This window comes from Brachycentrus maculatus, unplaced genomic scaffold (genome assembly GCF_059751285.1).
Source record: "Brachycentrus maculatus isolate JH-2025_06_01 unplaced genomic scaffold, ASM5975128v1 h1tg000029l, whole genome shotgun sequence".
Classification (NCBI taxonomy): domain Eukaryota; kingdom Metazoa; phylum Arthropoda; class Insecta; order Trichoptera; family Brachycentridae; genus Brachycentrus; species Brachycentrus maculatus.
In genome coordinates, this window is record NW_028280783.1 from 1271702 (window position 1) to 1292912 (window position 21211).

The window sequence follows — 21211 nt, forward strand, 5'->3', positions numbered from 1 at the left end:
TTATAATGAAATATTTTCCATAACACATAATAATGTTATTTGGTTTGATGTTATCTTATAATATCGCTGGTTAAATGCCAAAGGGCCACAACGCAAAAAATTCAACTTTTTTCTAAAAATAGTGTCTAAATCGTCATTTTCATATTCGAAAAATACACATGATCATGTGTATTTTTGGAATGAAAAATACACATGATTAAGTATGTGAATTTTTCTAAATGAAATGGACATTTCTAAAGCTAGAATCACGGGACGTTGACAGTATATGTATTGTAGATACCATTTTTTGCCATAAAGAGTTTTTTTGCGTTGTGCTCTTTTGGCATTTAACCAGCGATATGTCGGGTTTTGGTCCCGTGGTTAGTGTTGCGGACTCTTGAGTTAGAGTTTCTGGGTTCGAACCTACACTACCACAATTTGATACTTATTTTTAATAATGAGCCGCTTAGGCTCACAGAAATAGTATGAAATTGAACCATTTTTGTAAATAATAAAAACACAAATAATACTATCTAAAAAATCTTGAAGAATCATATTTTTGTGTCTGACGGTATGAATAATACCACATCAATCCTTAGGAGCAAGTAAGTAAGGGGGTGATAACTGGAAATATATGTCGTCTGCATTTCTTTTGAATTACGCCACTAAAAGTAGAAGAAAAAAACAGTAGAATATCTAACAGTCTGGAAAAATTAAAAATATGAGATGAAATATTTTGCTCTTTAGTAGAATGCGGGGGAGAATGTGAAAATATTTACTCAGGTACTACATCTAGTAAAAATCACACCTAATTAAAAAAATCCCCATTCAGAAAAGCATGCAATTTAAAAAATATATACTGTATTTTGTAAAGTAATATGTGCATTAGGTATATTTCATTATGTACCTAATGTCCGTTGCTCTAACGAAAGCTAGCGGAAAAAACTCCAATGCTCGTATTGATATCTTATTGTCTAAAGTCACGGAGAATTGCATTCCTAAAAATAGTGTCGATAGGTATTTCACGGTAGTTATTAGTTATTATGATGTTTGAGGAAACGCTACATTTTTTCAAAGTTTGAGGAAACAGTTGAAATGAAATATTTGTTGTAACGCTAATTTGTAATCTCGATGTTTTACGACGCAAATTAATCTTACAAAGCATCTTTATTAACTTTCTGGCCCGCCTGCGCAAGCGAGTCGTAGCGGGTCACGTGATACAAATGTATTAACAACAATGGCGCCAAAGGGCTTCGTGGTGAAAGTGACCCTGTTTTCCATAAAATACATAAATCTATTTCCTCGCTCATTTTTATATTGATAAAAGTTTCAGAATCTAAAGCCATGAAAAAAAAATCGCCACTTGTGCGACTTAATTTTCGTTTGTCTAAAACCACGTCAGTCTCAGACGGTGCTGCTCTCTGTGTTGTCAATTTTGTTGGCCTTACCAAATGGAGTCTGCGGACACTGCGACTCGCGTAAATATTTACCCGAAAGAACTGTTTCTCGGAATGGAATGTGTAGATCGGTTGTGTTACAATTGTGCGAGTGATGTTGCTGTAAGTATTTGCCTTATTAACTTGAAAATATAGCGTAAGTGTCGTGCCTTGGGCAGGCGTTTGTGTTTACAGGGCATGTATACAGTGATAATCGTGCTGAGACCCGCCATACATTTTTCCGTTACCTTTACGTAAATGTCAAGTTCACGTTCCATTTCTCGCAGTTCGCCCTTTTAACGCGAATAACCGATATTTCCGCGTCCAGATGACAGTTTCGATGACGAAGTGGCCAGTTGCGACGGGTGACAAACATCGGCATCGGGAAGGTTGACGTTCGGCCATTGAGGATTCGGCGAGTCGGGCCAGTGGAAGCGGACTAGTATGGTCAGCGGAGTCTGACGGTGCCGTGAACGGTGGCTTGTTGCAGATCCGACAGTGGCGGGAGTGGAGCATGTAGAAGGCGGTAGAAGGCGGAAGAAGCACCATGTCGGCGACCGGCAGCAAGAGGGCCTCGAGCCGCGGAGAGGACGCCTTCGTGAAGAGGCGCAAGGCGGACGCGGACGACTGCAAGATCTACAACCGCTGCGTCCCCAACATGCCGGCCGAGCTCTTCAGGTTAGTTGGCTTCCCACTTACTCACTCACTTCCCACCTCTCCCTCTATCCTGGAGGTAAGTATCGCGTGTCTGGACCCTCAAATATACATGTACTCCTGCCTATTTTTTTGCGAATTATTGTTTCTCTAAAATATTATGTTGTAGCGTTGTTTTAAATTGAATTAAGCGTGAATCATTTCTTATGTAATTTATATCAGAAAGTTGTTAATTATGTATATTTTTTCCATAAATAACTAAACTTTCAATGTGGCAGCTGAAAAATTGAGAAACCAAATACTACGACGAAGCATAATAACTTTAGACCTTGTGTAAGAACATCTACATCGTTACAATCCTATGTTGACTCATATTGATGTCGAATAGATGTTACAATCTGAGTCAACCAGTGGATCCCAGATGTCTGGCAGATTGTATTGCCCTTTATTGGAAATATAAGCTACCAGACTTGCAGGATCTACTTAAGTGAGCATTCGGTTCTTATTTCACTTTTTACAAATTTATGTGCGATTGTTTAGCTCTGTATATTGGCTATTGTTTTCATTTGCGTTATACATAATAATGAATAATGTATTATACATGTTGTTCAATTCCACAGCGTGACAGAAACTCGGTGCTTGCTTTTGAATTATAAATGTATCAATAGAATTTTCCCAATGGTGTAGGTGGATAAACTACGTGTACAAACTAGATCAAAATTCACAAAACAAACCGATACCACAATAATCCAGAAGAACTTAGTCTTATGTTTATAATAATAAAAAAAATTGTAAATATAACTAGTGTTGTCAAACTTAATAATTTATGTTCTATAAAATTAACATCAACCCTGTGAATAGCTCAAATAGGAAACTAAGAATATCTTTCCCGCTATCCACCTTGCTAGAATTTCATTATTTGTACTTGTTTTGTCATTTACATATTTAGTAATTGAGAAAGGTAATTAATATGATTTTTAAAATTTATTCTGGGGAGATCACATGCCAAGAGACACATTTACGTGTTTGGTATAATTTTTGTATTAGACAATTATTTAAAAAGAAATACATATTTTACATAAGAAAATGCAAGTGTGCAGAACAGTCGCAAAGCACAAAACACAAATACACAGATTCTAATAAGTTTTGATTTGATTTACTAAGTTAACCATGTAATGTTTTTGCGATTGTTCTTTGTTGTGTCTTATTTTTTCTGATACAAGCGTTTGTTATTAGCTTTTTGCACCAATAGCATTATGCTGTAATGTATAAAGTGTGGACTTTTCATTTTTTCATTGACATTGGCATTGATACTGGTTAAAATTTGCACGGTAATAATATATGTGGAATACAGATTTTGAATGAAGGAAAATGCGTTTACGCGGTTATACTGCTGATTCAAACACGGAAATATAGTAAAAGGAATCGTGTGTATGCATATATGCGTATATTCCCAACGTAGTTGCTTTATTTATGCCGATTCAAGACATTCTTGAAATTTTTGCAAACATACGAGGGTCATTCGTAAAATAACGTCCTATATTTTTTTAAAATATACAGCTTTATTGTTTTCTTTAGCATTATATATCATTTTAAAGCTTAAAACCTTTTCTATTTTGTTTTTTACATAATTGCCCTTTTGTGTCTCAACACTTTTGCAAACGGTGCTCCAACTTTTTTATCCAAAGTCATAAAATTCTGCCGCCATTCCAATTCACAAAATTATAACTGAAAAATTAGGCTATCGAATGGTGTGGGTACCACGAATGCTCACAGAAAACCACAAGCAGAAACGTGTTGAGTGTGCCCAGCAGTTTCTTCAACAATGTGAAGACAACAAGGAAGAATTCTTGGATTCCATCGTTACAGGCAATGAAACATGGGTGTTTCATTTCGCCCCGGAAACCAAGCAACAATCACGTGAATGGCGTCATTCAACTTCACCAAAGCCGAGGAAGTTTAAACAAATGAGTCTTGGTAACGTCGTGGCAACCGTCTTCTATACTGACGATGAAGTCAAGGAAAAGGTTATTCCATTTCTCACAGGAATGGCGGCAGAATTTTATGACTTGGGATACATAAGTTGGAGCATCGTCTGCCAAAGGGTTTAGACAAAAACGGCAATTTTGTAGAAAAATAAAGTAGGTTTTAAGCTTTAAAATGATGTATAATGCTAAGGAAAACAATAAATCTGTATATTTAAAAAAATATGGGAACCCTATTTTACAAATGACTCTCGTATCTCGGGCACAGCAACTGTACAAGTCTATAGCGGAATCTAGACAGGTATGTTTCACTTCATTCAGTTCAATTTGTAATGAATTAACAAATATTTTAAGAAAATATTACGCATTATAATGTGGTGGCTAAAAAAAAACAAGATATAAAATAGAATTCAGAAATGAAATCAATTTACTATTTTGAGTTTTTAGTTTTCATTATATGGAATGACATACAGTATTGTTCGAATTAACGTGAACACATCAACATTTTCATAATATTTTTTTCGCAGTTGGCAACACTCTTATATCAAATGAGCGGCTATTTTGTTTTATTGTTCTATCAGTTTGTGAGTAATAACAAAAAGCAAGCTGCAGACGCGTTTAATTTGTTGTTTTTAAGAATTATTAAGATTTTAGTGAATTTTGACTTTATTTGGTTTTTATTTGTGAAGATGGATATTACTCCCAAAAAGCGCACTAAAATTGTTACCACACACCAATGAGTCAAGGAAATATTGCCAAGGAGTGTGGTGTAAGTTTTAGGAGCTGTCAATAAGATTTTGCAGCAAAAAATTAACATTGGGATGATTGAGGGGAACAGAAAAGGGAAATGTGGATGGAAAAAAAGATGAAATAAGGGACAAAGCTTTTTTAATTAGGAAAAGTAAATTAAACCCTAGGAAAACTAACCAAGACTTTCAGCACGCCTTAACACACGCTGGAGTTATCGTTCATGACTCCACCGTTTTTAATTAGGAAAAGTAAATTAAACCCTAGGAAAACTAACCAAGACTTTCAGCACGCCTTAACACACGCTGGAGTTATCGTTCATGACTCCACCGTATGAAAACGACTTTGCTTTGAAAGCGATTTTGTTTCGTTATAAAAAGTGACAATGAAAAAATTGCTACAGCTCTTATTTATCAAACAGTTAAACATCCGTTAATGATGATTTGGAGCTGATTCTCTTATAAAGGTACCGGATGCCTTGTGAAGATCGAAGGGATGAAGAACTGGCAAAAATACAGAAACTTGCTAGAACAGATTGGAAGAAAAAGTTGATAGCAATGCTCAAGTAGATTTTCAACATATTCGGTTTCATGCCACGTGTCCAAGCTCAAGATGAAATATTTCAAGGACAAAAAAAATCATCCCTTGAATAGCCAAATAACTCACCGGACATACTCCTTGTGAAAATCAGTAAGTTATTGTGAAAGCTAGACTTCGTAAAATAGATTGCACAGCAAAAACAAAACTGATTGAGGCAGAAATCCATACATGGTTTTGAGACCAGCAAATATGAGAAAACTAAAAAAAAACTTATCGTTTCTATGCCAAAATGTGTTGAAGAAGTTATAAAAGTCAAGAGATAACATGTTTTCTATTAAAACAATCTAAATTGCATTCATTCCTCGGTTTTATTGTTCTATATATATATAGTAAATGTTGATTTTTTCAAAGTATTACTTGTGTTCACATTAATTCGAACGATACTGTTGTTCACTAACAATTTACATAAACATTTCTAGTTTGGCAAATGTTATTTATATCCATTCATATATGTCCACACACACACACACACACACACATATATATATATATATATATATATATATATATATATATATATATATATATATATATATATATACATATATATATATATATATATATATATATATATATATATATATATATATATATATATATATATTGTTTCTTTTTGTTACATTGCAGTACATGTGAAAATTTCTGCATTCTTGAGTTAAAATTGTAAAATTATTACATAAAAGTGATTAAATATTGATGTACATAGTATCCACGAATACATTCTGTCAAATAACTTTCAGGACTGATTTAATCTCTTTGTCTTAACTATATGAACATAATTATGAAATCCCGTTGCCAGCGGTCTACACATGTAAAAATCACCCGTCCGAAATGTGTTAATTGAAGCTGTATGCATCTCCCAATGAGCACTCCAATTATCTATACACTTTTTGAGGTCAACAATGCTTCATTTGAAGCAAATTGAGCTCTTTTAGAATATTCGGGCTCGAAGTGTCTCATTCCCAAAACATGAACTGCAATAATTTGAGCCGATTTGCGATGTCAAGTTGATGTCAAGTTCATGAGCTGAAATGACAATTGTCAGGAACGAATTTCTTAATTTCATTGACATTTTTCTTATTATTTTTGGTTGAAGTACGCCCGGAACAAGGCAAATTGTCAACTTCACGACCGTTGAATGGGTATTCGAATGCTCTTGTTCTAAATATAAAACTCACCAAAGGCTGTCTCCAACATTTTCAATATGAATTTTGTTAGCAACACAATATTTCAAGGAAATTTGTCAATCGATGTGCTTTTTTTCATATCACCAGGCAATAATGTTAAACTAACTGAAAAACATTAAACTCAAAACATCAATTTGATGGTCTAAGTCCTGAATTATTTTTAGTACAATGTATCTCCTATTATCAATATTTTATTTAAGTAATCAAGAAAAGATTTCTTTTAATATCCGAAGGAGTATCGCATACACTGAACAATTGATGGATATGTGTGTGTTTTTATTATTTCCTAAGTAATTTTTTTAAAACGAGCCGCATATTGCCTTTCATAATTATACAATAATTTTGTTGAATTCAAAGTGACTTGAGCTGTGAAAATCTGTCTCTTGTGTATAGACTACATTAAATAATTGACAGTAGGTGAATTCATAAACAGTTTTCCATTGTTTATGTAAAATAAAACAAAACATATTGTAACCCTGTGATTTAAGATACTGACACAAGCTGTTGGTTCATGTAATTTAAAACTCTGCCAATTGGTATGGAAATCATATATCAAGATAAAGTATTTGTCTAGAGCAGAGGTTCCCAAACTCTTTTATCTCATAGACCCCTTGCCTTACCTGATATGGATTTTTATTAAATTCATTAACTTCAAATGTATTTTGACAGCCGGTATATGTAGTGTTACTCACTTTGAACCACACATGTTACGTTTTATACATTTATATTTTAAATTCAAATTAAAACATAGACCCCTTGCAAGTTGTCATAGACCTCTGGGGGTCGATATAGACCACTTTGGGAATCACTGGTCTAGAGTATGTCCCAACAATTTCTAAGATAAAAAATTATTACCAAAGAAAAGTCATCAGTGGAGAGTTATTTGTTATTTTTCAAATTAGAAATTAAATCTAATATTACAACTTTTTACATGGTGACAAAAAAATATAGCTTTCAGCATATTTAAAGATTTCTCTCTCATATTCATTATCCCAAACTAATCTCAATGCTTTTTTAGAATTGCATTCCTAAAGGTAGAGACTGACTGGAGCTTTTCGTCGTACATAATGTCGTAACATCGCTCGCGGCGAGCATCAGCGAGCATCCGAAACTATGAATGGAACGCTCGGTTCGCTGTACTGACTGCCTGAATGCTCGCATTGTAACATGTTACGTTACGACGAAATGCTCTGGCCAGTCTTCACCCTAAGATTTAAAAAAGTTTTTACCTCTTTTCTCTATTTAATAAAAAAATTCTACCCTATTTTATATTTCAATCATTCTTTATATTTGATTTTCCAACAATTTTATTTACGTATTATGGTAATTTATTTAAATTTAGTTCACTAATGTTTTGAAGTTTTTATTGCATAATGCATTGAGTGACTGTCTATTATCACGCTTGTATGATATTTTTTATGGCGTAGTAGCTATGTTATTTAAATCAAGATAAAATGGCACAAATACAATAATGTTTCTTTTGTAACTGTTGGGGCAGGGGAAAAGGGGGCGGGGGGGTTAATGTTTCTTAGGGATAGCTGACATGTATTGTATAATGTGAAAAGAATAACATTATTTTATCTATTTTTGTATTGAGGCCATGCTGGGCATAGTTCAAAAAACAGAATGAAAATACTTGGAAGACAACCTAATATTGTTGAGTTATACAACAATCAAATTTCACCTCAATTGTTATTAAAGAAAAATTGCTATACTTAATTGATATAATTTTGAATTATATAGCGACTGGACTCTTAACACCCTTAACCTAGAAACATTGAGAGTGATTGTATGATGTAAGTACTCGCTAAGGGCGGATTTTTGGCACATCATTCCCGTGGGAAGTAAAAAAGTGTGGACATTTTTTTTTACCATGATGCCTAAGGTCTTGAAACACTGAAAGTGTTGCTATCACGAACACTTTTGACCTAATAATTATTTACATTTTGAGTGTGTTCAAATACACAAATCTGGATTATGTCTTTCATATTATTTTTGACATCTCATCAATGACTTCAGCTCCGTGTAAATGCCCAGACTTCCATAGTCTTCTTCATCTTTGATGAGATGTCAAAAATAATATAAGTAAAATTACATTTCATACTGCAGGATTTTTTTGGATTTTCTAATGAATTTCTTATTTTCGCTCCCCAAAATATAACAGATAATGACTACTGGTTGGTTTGTACCTTTCAACATCTGTCTACTGATTCACAGATGAATTTATAAAATAATCTGCGGAGACTGAAATGCCTTAAGATAAATGATGAGAAATACTAATAGTTGGTAAATCATTGATTACAGTGAGCATATTACCATTAGTTAAAATGCATTAGTAATTACACAATTGTGCATTTGTAATCGAGAGATATTTTAAACATCTTGAAGATTTTTTGATTGAAAAGAAAGTCCAATCATTCTGTTGTCCTTGGCAAGAGAGTTTCCTATTGAAATATGTAAAATCTAGAAATCAAAATGTTTCCACAGAAATATGGAGAACCTGAACTGTTTTTTATTTTGATATTCGAAAACTCTAATATATATATAATGTATATATGTGTTTGAAATGCAGCCAGGATAATGATACCACTTTCTTGGTAAATACTGTATTGTCCAATGACAAATGAATGTTATTTTTGACAAAATTAACAGCACTGTATGATTTTGAGTATTTAACTTTTGACCGATGCAAATGTAAATTTTGAATACAATGGTTGTTGATTTTGCGCTGTAGTAACTTGATGAATGTGTAACAAAATGTTTTGTATATTTACACAGGAAAGACTTGATCAGTGCTATGAAGCTACCTGATTCGGAGCCATTAGCACATGACGAGTACTGGATCATAACCGACCCTTGGAAGCAGGAATGGGAGCGAGGTGTGCAAGTTCCTGTCAATCCAGATTCTTTACCAGAGCCCGCCGTATCTGAAATCGAACAACCTGCTAATGCCACTACTGAAGAGTTTAAATTGTAAGTCTATTTCAATTATCATTCATTATTTAATATTCGGATGAACTCTGTATAACCTCTGTCTAACCGAGATCTTTTATTTTTTAATAGCATTTTAAGGATATTTTCCGTATACCTTTTTTCTATTTGGAAAAGTTTTTTTTCAGAATTCATATTCTCTAATATTGATTCTAAATTCCACCTAAAAGTATGCAATTTAATATATTGTCCAATATGGCAGCAATGCTCTATTAACAAATTGCACCCAAGAACTTGTTTTTGCAGATAAACGTTATTTTTATGAATAAAAGTCGGATACTTTTTGAACAGACCCCATATTTCGTATTCTGGTTTGCTGCATTACAATATTGGGTAATAATATAATCATTTCTGTTTTCAAACAGAGCCATTTCGGCCTGCCCGAAGAAAGTATTTTTTTAATATTGTTTCTAAATTATGATTACATTATTTAAAAATTGGTTTTTCACAGACCCAAGCAAAAATATGTCAGGCTCGCTCAAGATGCTCACTTTTCATCGTCTGAACATCACCTCAGCACTGCGAGTGCTCTGGCGGAGAACGCATGTGCGTATGACCTGGACGCGTGTGACTCCGCCTGGCTGCGGGCGCTCAACGGGGAGCGGGCTCGCGCCGGCTCTCAGATAATCCACGAGAACCATCTCGAACGAGTTATCGAGGAATTAGAGGTGCGTTTATTATCCTAAACAATAACTTCATCAGGATATTAACTATAAGCAAATGTAAGATAATAACTCTTCTTTTATTATAATGTAAACCAAATAGTTTTTATGGATGACATAAGCACAAGGCAAATAGGAAAATATGTCAATTTATATTGGGTCATATACAAGTATAAGTCTCCTCGGTTTTTTTGGTACATTTTTGAACAATTTTAATTTTAATGGCATTTATTGATTTCTGTGATGTTTGAAAAAACTAATCAAACTTTGAAAACTCAAAAAATTTAATTTGAGTAACCTTGTTTCTGATATACTAAGAAAAAGTAGAAGGGTTGATCTTACTTTTGCTATCAAAAATATTATTTTCACATCATAGGATACCAGTATTATTTATAAGTGATTGTACAGTTTTTTAAAACTAATTGTTTTTCTAAAAGGTTCGCTGTTGGGACAAGATTCAAGCCATAATAAAGTCTGAAGAAGGACTCGGAATAGAATATGATGAGAATGTCATATGTGATGTGTGCCGATCGCCAGATTCTGAGGAAGGGAATGAAATGGTGTTCTGTGATGCATGCAACATATGCGTACATCAAGCTTGTTATGGAATAACAGCAATACCATCAGGTAATCATTATTTCTTATCATTTTTCATCAGTTCTACAATGGAATATATTTGACACATATGAATATTTATGGGGCTTTCTTAATATGTGAAATAATTTTAAAGAGAATTTTACATGCATGTTTGAAGGGTTACTTAGAAATTTCAACCATAAATGAAAACTGAAACATTTGCAGTTGCAGAAATAAATTTAGATTTTTGAAATAAGCAAAGCTATAGAATGGATCCTCATTTAAGTACGAGGGCTGTCTGAAAAGAAAAACCTGTTAGTGAAATCCGCAATAATTTAGTTTCCAACCCAATATATTTATTAATACGTTGCTTTATTCTCATGTCCGATCTTAATTGTTAGTTTTGCAAATTATAACAACCCTAATTTTTTTTTGGCTATACGCCTATAATTGAGTGATACATCTCAACACTTTGGCTCTTTCAAAATAGTAGGTTATTTATATCGCATTTGAAATATTTACCGATACGGTGCTTAATCAACTAATTGAATATATAATATGTTCAGTTAGTTCTCATCGTTGATTGGTGGTGATTGTTTTTACGTGCTTGACCCGATTGAAGTTAATTTATTGTCACGTTATTGGAGTTTTGTCAGTGAGGGATCTTTGGTTGCAGGTCAATGGCTGTGTCGGCCGTGTGGCGACGGAGCGCGTCCAATGTGTGAGCTGTGTCCTAACCTCGGAGGGGCTATGAAGTGCACTCCGTCGGGACACAAGTGGGCCCACGTAAGTTGTGTCCTCTGGATCCCCGAGGTGTCCATCGGCTGCGCTGAGAAGATGGAGCCCATCACCAAGATATCCGCCATTCCGCCCTCCCGTTGGTCCCTCATCTGTGTGTTGTGCCGTGAACGCACTGGAGCGTGCATTCAGTGCTCCGTCAGGACATGTAAAACCGCCTACCATGTAACTTGCGCTTTCAAACATGGCCTCGAAATGCGTGCCATAATAGAAGATGAAAATGCAGATGACGGTGTTAAACTTCGCTCTTACTGTCAAAAACACAGTGTCAATTGTAAAAAGGATAAAGGTGGCTCCGGTTCAGAAGAAGATGATTCCAAACGTAAGAAGCGTAAAGATATGACATCAGAGGAAAAATCAGTAGCTAGAGCCCTTCGTTTACACGAAATTGAAGCGGAATTCGACAAACATGTGAGCATCAAAGACATAAGTACGCATCTCCTGGACGTAGACCAAGACGGAATTCAATACATCTACAATTATTGGAAGTTGAAGCGCAGAGCTGGTCACAATCGTCCCCTTTTACCCCCTAAATCCGACGAGACTGACCTTTTGTCTCATCGTCAGGAACAAGCCGATTTAGAAAAGATGAAAATGTTTGTTCAGTTGAGACAGGACTTAGAACGGGTGCGAAATCTGTGCTACATGGTGAGCAGAAGAGAAAAATTATCCAGATCCTTCTTTCGTATGCGAGAGCAAACATTTCACAAGCAAGTTGCTGTTCTGTCTGAAGACAATGCTTTAGCTCCGACCGCTATGACTGCTGTTGTGGAAGCCAATCATGGACCATCAATTTACGACAGATTATATTCTCATCCTAATGCCGTAGATCATAAGGGGGATTTTGAAAATCTACTAGCTCAAATAGCAGGCGTAGATTCAGGGGATGAAAAAAGGAAGGATTTGAATGGTATTGTTAAAACAACTTCTAAATCTACTGAAAATCCTTACAAAAGACTATATTTGAATGGATCAGCACGTAGAAGTGCCAGTCTCTACAGTATGTCTAGTGGAGCCGAGAGTATTCCAGACAGGGATATATATTGCAGGCCCATTTACTCTACAACTGATGATGAAGAGAAAAATTCTTTTCAAGCACCAAAGAAGAAATTATCCTCCAAAGATAAAGAAAACAATGATAATACAAAATTGACTGAAAAGAAAAAGTCTAGAGGACCTGCAGCTTCTCAGAGTAAAGTGGACAGTTCAAGCGAAGATGAAGCACAGAGTACTAAAAAGAGAGATTGTCCCAAGAGTCGTACATTGCGACAAATGGAGCGTGAGATGGGCGCAAAACCACTATCAGGAACAGAGAGTGATGAATTGATGCCAATTCGTTCTTCGAAAAAGTTAAAATTGACCGCAGATATTTATTCTGACAGTGAAAATAGTGATAAACATGAAGACGTTAATGAAGACAAATCCTCAAATGCAACCAATGATTCACAACATCCATTTAAAACAAAAGCTGCTGTCAAGGAATTCATTCCATTGCAGAAAGGTGAAAACAAAAATGCGAAGCGTGCAAAGAAATCTCTACCTAAAGATAAGGCTCCAGAATCTGATGAAGACCTGAAAGATAAAGAAAATGTTAAATCTTCCAAGAATAAAGATTATCCAACTGATTTGATTGTTCCACAACGTCAAGCTGCCAAGAAAGCATCAGAAAATATGCGCTCTAATACTGTCAATGTAAAGAACAAAGAAACAATAGATGCCGTACCTGAAAACAAGCTTATACAGCCGGCTGCAGAAGAACTGAAACCCAAAAGTAAAAACAAAGTAAAGGATAAAAAAGAGGTCAAGGATCCTAAGGATAAAAAAGACAGGAAGTCTTTGGTACCTGGTAATGACATTTTTGAATTTGAAAAAGAAGGGGATAAGGATTTCCTAGATATTTTAGCATATGTGCCACAAAGACAAGCAGCTAAAAAAGCTGCGGAACATATAAAAAGTGGAATGTTCAAGGTTCCAGGAGCTGAAAGTACAGTAGAAGATTCAGGAAAGAAAAAAGAAATTGAGGGAACCAAGAAACTGTCTCCGAGGAAAGAAGATGAGAAGCGTCCCAGTCCAAACAAATCTAGCTCTGGTTCAACAAATAACTCAAGTAGTAGTGGTTCTTCGAGTAGTAGTTCTGATGATGAGGAAGTAGTAAAAATTGACTCCAAAGGAACTGTTCATAAAAGGTTTATGGTGAAATCCTTATTCTCTCCCTCTAGAAGAATGAATGATGACCCGCCCTTTCTTGACAAGGGAACAAAGGTCGCCTCTTCTTCTAGTCCATCCAGTGATTCAGAAGCACATAAAGATTCATCCAAAGTCTCCTCCATTAATCCAAGTGGTAAATCCTCTGAGAAAAAAGCGAGATCCCCTTCCGCAGCTGAGAGTGTCTCTAAAGCCAACAGTGGTGTATCCCGCAAGGCCCCAGACAAGAAGCTCAAAACTTCCGATGGCCAGCCTGAGCGTGGGCTACATTCACCGATTGCTGAGAGAGAGAAACCACCTCGACCCATTCATCCGCTGCCAAGGCCTTCGGTGCGTGCTCGTACCCGAAGTGTTACTGCAGGGTCGCGAAATCTGCCTCACTCAACCGTGGGTAAATCAACGAAAACTCGCAAGTCAGGAAATCAAACCACTCCCCCTGCGCAACCTGACAATTCCAAAGAGGATAGCCAGTCCCGTAAACTTCCACCTACGCAGTGGAAAAAGGACAAGAAGGTAAAGTTGACTGCGGAATCCCCTAAACAGCAAGAAAAAAGTGATAAGCATTTAGGAAATAAGAAAATTGGCACACCAAAATCTGAATCATCCAAACATTCTAAAGATCCTTCCCCGTTACCCAAAGTATCAAAAGAAAAGGATATTAAAAAATCCAGAAAATCCCAAGAGAGTCCTTTCCAATCATCCATGTCGCCTATTCAACAAATTTTGGCTAGTAGTCCTACGTGCAAGACACAGACTTCAGTGATTGAGCACCAGCAGCATTTAGAGATAGCGCAGCAATCAGTTCCCGAAGACAAATTTTTGGCAAGTAAAGACAAGAATTTAGTTTTTGATTCAGCACCAAAAACTATGTGTGATACTTTTAAATCTCCACCAACTCCTAAAGGAATTGAGCACAAAATGACCGAAGTCTGCGATGATCGTAGTCCAAAATCAGTTGCAGAGATTCAGAGTAGTGTTTTGAGTATTACTCCTCTGGATATTGACAAAGATTTAAATTTTGAAATTGATTGTAATGAGATGCCAGAACCTGAACCACTTAAGCCTATGAAAGCCCCCATTATTCCTCCGCCGTATCCGAATAGATCAATATTTTCACCGCAACCGACTGGAAAAGAAACAGGGTGTTGTGAATTGTTTGATTTTGAAAATGATATTCTAGCGGTTGATGATGGTTTTAATATCTCCCAAGGAGAAGAGATAATGAAAGTACCTCCATTTTTTGCATCAGATTTTTTATTCAAAGAGGATTCTAAAGAAGATAGAGGTGTTCCTGAGACATTAAATTTAGTGGAGAAGCTCCGAATGCAAATGATTTCTAAGAAACCGAGCGTTTGCATTCAAAGTGAGACTTCTGATGCGGAAATTAGTGATGTTAAAGAATCTGATATAACACTGCCTTCATTTACACAAAATGAACCTTTTGTAAAATCTCATTCTTTAGCAGTATCAAAGCCATTACTAGATTCTTCTGTTACTATTAATTCTGTTATAAAAAATGATGCCAGCGTTACAAATTTAATGCACCCTCTCCAGACCATTGAGGGTTCTAGTGCTAAATATGAAGAATGTACCGCACCTCCAGAATCAGTTACTGCCGAAAATGCAGATAAATATAAAAGTGTGCTTTCTGAAAGTGAAAAAGTTTGGCCTTCTAAATGCTTTGCAGCTCAGGGCCATCTTAATTTGGAAATTGATAAACAGATGCAATACAACATTATGCGAAGACAAGATCTCTGGGAAGTGTGTCCAGGTGTATTGCAAAGTGAATTACATGACAATGGAGCTTCAAAACCATTCCTAGAAGTTCCAGAGAGCAAGAAGATTAGCGATATCGTGGAAACAGACGCTATGGAAAATAAAACAATGGAACCTCTCCACGTTACCACGTCTCAGCCAAGTGAAACCGATGTTAGTCTGCCCCCAGGGTCTGAGTCTCACAGATCTCATTATGAAAGGGATATTGGGAATATTATAATGCAACCCGAATGCACCCCTATTCCGTCTCCATACAACAGCATGAGACATCAGTCCAAGTGGGCAGAAAGTGAACTTATACCAGCAAGAAGATCGTCTACTTCCAGTTCTGCATCTGATTCTTCTGTTGTGAATAAAAACCAACATTCCAATATAAATGAAAACATGGAGGAGGCCAACATTCATAAGCATCCAGACATGGTATCAAACATGGATTATTCTTACCATCCTTGTCCTTTAGACACTCAGCTTCCCAAACCTTTTTGTTCCGAAGCTTCTCAATTTGTCATGGGCCCAGTGTCATTATTTCCTCCTACAACCCCGAGTTCCCAGTTACCTCTCGCATCGCCCGGTGTTGCGCTGTTTCCACCGAACATGAACTTGCCGTACCCAAACTCTACATCCATACTCTCTCAGCTCCCCAAGTCGAGCGAAGAATCTCTTCCATTCAGTACTCCATGTACCGCAGCATTCACATCTTCCTCTCATAATATGGCCCTGACGACTGCTATGATCGCTCCTCCTACACCGAAGCCTGCCATTTTGGATTCTCCTGCACATGATGCTGAATCCCACTTAACACCCCCTAATTCATTTTCCATGCAAGAATCTCCATCGTGCAACCAGGACCATTCTGGAAATACGCTTCTCCAAACTCAAATATCGAATGAGAAACATTCAACGGATGACTCTTCCCCTCTACAAGGAAAGAAGTCTCCTACCAAAGCTACGAGAACCTCATCTAGATTTACAGTCCAGCAGAGTAAATCCCCCGGTAAGAGTCCAGGGAAATCTCCTAGGCAACACGATGTGAGCAATAAAAGTGGTGTATTTAAAAAGGGTATTTCTAAAATTTTACGGGGCTCGAGAAATAAAAGAAGACCAAGGGGTAAAGTAAGCGTAATGAATAACTATGATATGGAACTGTATACAATTCATAATAAATTAGCGGGAACTGTGTATGATTTAGATTTTGACGAAGACATTACCAATGATGCTTTAAATAATTTGAAATCAATGAGAGAAAGGAGAAAATCTACTGATATTCACGAGCGTAAACACCCGGAGTATAGGGATTTATCCCAGTCCCCAAAGTTTGCTAGTCCATCTCGAGTGTCCATGAAACGTGCATACACGGCGGATGTAAGGGAATTGCGGCCTCCCACACCTGTCACCAAGATACCGGCTCAAGTAGCGAGTCCTAAATCACCAACCGTACACATTAACGCTCCAGGCACGCCCCAGCAAGCCTTCAGTAAAATTGTTCAACCCGTTCTGCCAGGCCCGGTGGACATGCGCACTTATAACGAGTTCGAAGTATCCATCAACGATGCTTTCAAAAACCTTTTAGGAGTTTTTGCTAGTGGAACTGCAGACCAACAACTTCCTGATATAGATGAAGAAATGGAGAAAGAACTTCACTCGGCGCTCATAGCTAGTAGCAACAAGTCTCAAGAACCACTCAAATTTACCGACGAACCAAAAGGACGTCATCTAGCATCGGAAATGTCTGCGGAACAAGGACAAGATTTGACTACTCCAAAAATTTCATTAACAGATTCGAGAAATCAATTGAAAGTAAAAATTAAAGGTCCATTTTTGGATGCTAATTATCCAACGAGCTCTGTTGCACCTGTGATACACCAACCGACTACACCGATACTTGAGCCTCCTGTGGGAATGCCGATACTGGGGGCACCGAGCGCAGTGGGCTCGGTCAGCTCGGCAGTCATCTCGGGAACATCCAACCTGCGGAGGATGCGCAAGAAGGAGCTGCTGCGGCAGTACTGCACCCAAGACATGAACATGGATGACCCCATGGCCGTAGCGGTAGTCAGCCACATAGTTCCCCCGGCACCCGTGTCCACCTTCAACAGGACGGTGATAACTATACCCAAAGCCATCGCTTCCATGACCAGCATTCCAACCATGGAAGATTACAAGGCGGTGGTGGAAGCTAATATGGAAAAGAAACGCAGAAAAGTCTCGGGCAGTCTGGCACGAGACATGCGTAATTACGACACGGACGATCCCCAAGACATGCACAACACGAGTAACTTGTCGATACCTACTCAGTTGGCTATATCGTACAAACGACGAGGCCGGATTGGCAAACCGTATCCATCCTACATAAGTCCCAATAATGTTTCTCCCGCTCCTAAACTTAAAATTAAAATTGGTAATTTTCACGGCGAACAGTCTCGCGATTCCGGCGATTCCAAGTATGTCGTTCACTTTAAACCGCCTAAAAAGAGACTGGCAGCGACTATTCCCAAACCTAGCGTAGATGACTTGCGCAGAGAAAGCATGAAGTTCAGAAGACAAGTGTTTGCTGATTTCGAGGAAGACAGGAAGGAGAAGAAGAAACGGTCAAAAAGCGAGAAAAGGAAGAAGAAACGAGAGAAACGTTCTCCGGAAATGCACGTTGTCAATAAGCAGTCGGAGAGTGCCACGAAGCTCATCATCCGCATCGCTCGAAAGAAGGAGGCGGCGGCGGTGAAGGGGGAGCAGGAGGAGGCGGGTGATGCGGCTGTGGCGGGAGCGGCGAGCGCGGCGGGCGCGGCGGCTAGCCCGGCGCTGGCGGCAGACCCGTTCGAGTACGACCCGACGGCGCCCGACCCGCTAGCGCTGGACACTCCGGCGGAGGCGGGCGGCTCCAAGGTGTCACCCATCCGCCTCAAGCTGGCGCGCGGCGCGGGCGGCTCGGGCTACATCATGAAGGACGACGCGGCCTCGCCCTCCAGCTCCAAGCACTGCGAGATCAGATGATTCCTCCCACTCGGGCACATCCCCATCTCCAGTGCCGGATAATCACCGATAACGCTACGCGTTTTACCAATTTCAACCGCAAATACTAGTAATTATATGCCAATTACTCGTAAATCTATACTGTACTAACGGTGTTTGTTATATTTAAATGTAGTTCATTTACGATGGTGCCTTCGTAATTTGGATATTTCTTTTATTTAATTTATTAACACGTTTAACAAACTAGCGTATGAATTTTTTGACTCGCATTTGACAAGTATTGTATATTTAACTAGTAAAGATTTGTTATATTTGTTCGCTTGATACATGGTACATGTTATAATTTATGAAAGTAAGGATGCGAGGAATGCTCATATTGTACAAATGAATGTTTGCATCTGCTAGAGGCGGATGACTAAAGTGGCGTACGGCTCGGGCTCCGCCAGCCTCCGTGTCGCGGCCTTGCCTGCCGGCTCCTAGCACTGCGAGGCTAAGATTACTTCTGCTCGGGCGTGTTCCCATATCTAGACCCGGGTAATTATACTGGAGGTCACTGACAAGACTATGCATTTAAATGTTAAATACTAATAATTATATGCCAACTATTTGTATATCTAAATTATATTAACGATGAATGTTGTATTTAAGTGTAATCCATTAGATGGTGGCTTTCGTGACTTGGATGTTATGTGAAATTTAAGTGTATGAATTATATGGTTCAGATTTGAGTAGCGTTATATCTCTAACTAGTTAATATTAAGTTAAAGCATTAGTCACTTTGGTATATTTGTTTGATTAAAACATAATGTAGATCTTGTACCGAGTACGGATGGTATACTTTTTTATTTATAAATGTATCGATGTATAAAGAAAGAGGTAAATTAAAAGCTCATGTTGTTAGTAGAAATAGTTGTATTTAATTGGCAGGTAGAGAAGCTACAGATAGGTGAGATTCTATTTTTACCTGAGTCTAAAGTAGTTGATACTATATCCGAACTCCGTTTTGGTGCAGATGACACATGTCGTATTAAAGAAGGAACTTTATAAAATAAGAAATCATATATTCTAAAACGATGCGCTACTTTTATGTGGGAAATAGACTTAATATTTTTGTTACACATGTTTTATATAGACAGCTTAAATAATATTTGATGAGATTTTTCTTATTATATTGACTTTTATAAAATGTATCGAGATATGTGAAAGCTATGATCTCATCTAGTGCTTTTACAGTATTATGAAAATCATGTTCCAACTCTTTTTATTACAAATTATATGATAATATTGTGTTTGATTGCATAAATTACTTTCCTTTCTGAAATTCCATCCAAATACTCAATTTAAACTCCACTTGGAATCTAAGTCATACCCTTAACGTATTTTACTTACATGTGGATAAAACCATTTCATTTATGTGAAATTATCTTGAAATGGTGTCACGAAATCACGTTAAATTTACACTGAGACATTGATGTTTACATGAAACAATTACTGGTAGCCACAATGTTTCTTCCATTTGTATAATTGTTTGTATCCACTATTTAAATAGTGAATACTCTGGAAAGGATATTGGAATATCTACCGTCAATTATTGCGATGACCATATAGGGTTTAAATACTTTTGTAAATATTATACTATAATTTTTGTGTTGTGTGATAATTAAATATTTTTGCTTTTCATATACATTGTATGATACAAAACAAATGATAAATTGTATTATTTTATTTTATATTGTATACTTCAGCATAATTTTACATATAGACGTTGTAAGTTTTTTTAGTTGTATAAATATTTTTAGTTTTAAGAGGAAATTTACAAATTTGGAATGGTTTAAGTTGACAGCAATGGTCCATTTCTTAGTTGGTTGTGAACACAATTTGCAATTTTGTAAATATAAATTTATTTGAGAATTATTTTATATATGAAATCATATTTTGTTTGCACCATGTCGTATTTTATATAGTATTATTTAACGCAATAAATAGCCTTATATGATAAACATAAGTATTTTACTTGTATATATAAGAACTTGACGATAAATCAGTCTGAGAATTAAAAGGTTAATCTGGTTCTGTATGTGCACAAGTATTTATTCTGAATAATGTAAATTAAAAGCATAGAAACATTGCTCACAGCCCATAATTCCTCATAATTTATCGATACTCGCTGCTGGTAAAAGAAACATAATTATATAGTGTAGGAAACAAATAAGTATGAAATTTTGAAACACATGTATTATCGTTGCACATAAACACGCTGAAATTTATATTTTTTATCTCTTCAGCATACTGAAGAGCTTGTACAAACTACTTAAATCCACGTGTACAGATATATAAATGATAATAAAATTATTTGTTTTTATGATAGAATGTGTTCCGGGGTACTTATAATATAGCAAACCTACATCAGGTGGTATTGTGTATCATATAAATGTTTCCATAACATAGTCACCGCATCATTCTGAATAAACTTTTTTAGAACCTTAACACTTCTTTTTTATATCCTTTATCTTCAACCCCTTTATTTTATTCATTACCTATTTGAAATTACTCATACAATTATATAAATACAATTTATTGTTACTTGAACTGTTTTAAAAAATTAAATTAATAATTACCTATTTTCTGAATATGCCTAGGTGATCTAT

General features: G+C 36.5%; 1 protein-coding gene across 2 annotated transcripts; it reads left to right on the forward strand.

Annotated features, from left to right (window-relative positions):
• Positions 1–973: 973 nt before the first annotated feature.
• Positions 974–21050, forward strand: rno (PHD finger protein rhinoceros). Of its 2 annotated transcripts, XM_088271666.1 has the most exons (6): positions 974–1538; positions 1906–2093; positions 9367–9561; positions 10031–10247; positions 10679–10868; positions 11494–21050. In XM_088271666.1, the coding sequence occupies exons 2-6, from the start codon at positions 1963–1965 to the stop codon at positions 18582–18584; spliced, it is 7824 nt and encodes a 2607-aa protein (XP_088127792.1). In that variant the 5' UTR covers positions 974–1538; positions 1906–1962; the 3' UTR covers positions 18585–21050. The 2 variants fall into 2 exon arrangements, with proteins under 2 accessions (XP_088127792.1, XP_088127782.1); XM_088271656.1 differs by having other exon boundaries at positions 974–2093.
• The last annotated feature ends 161 nt before the right edge of the window (positions 21051–21211 follow it).

Excerpts from the sequence above, each read along its gene's own strand:
- rno (XM_088271656.1), top strand. The coding sequence starts at position 1,963 with ATGTCGGCGACCGGCAGCAAGAGGGCCTCGAGCCGCGGAGAGGACGCC. Across the intron at positions 2,094-9,366 it reads ATGCCGGCCGAGCTCTTCAG|GAAAGACTTGATCAGTGCTA; the intron begins GTTAGTTGGCTT and ends ATATTTACACAG. Across the intron at positions 10,869-11,493 it reads AATAACAGCAATACCATCAG|GTCAATGGCTGTGTCGGCCG; the intron begins GTAATCATTATT and ends CTTTGGTTGCAG.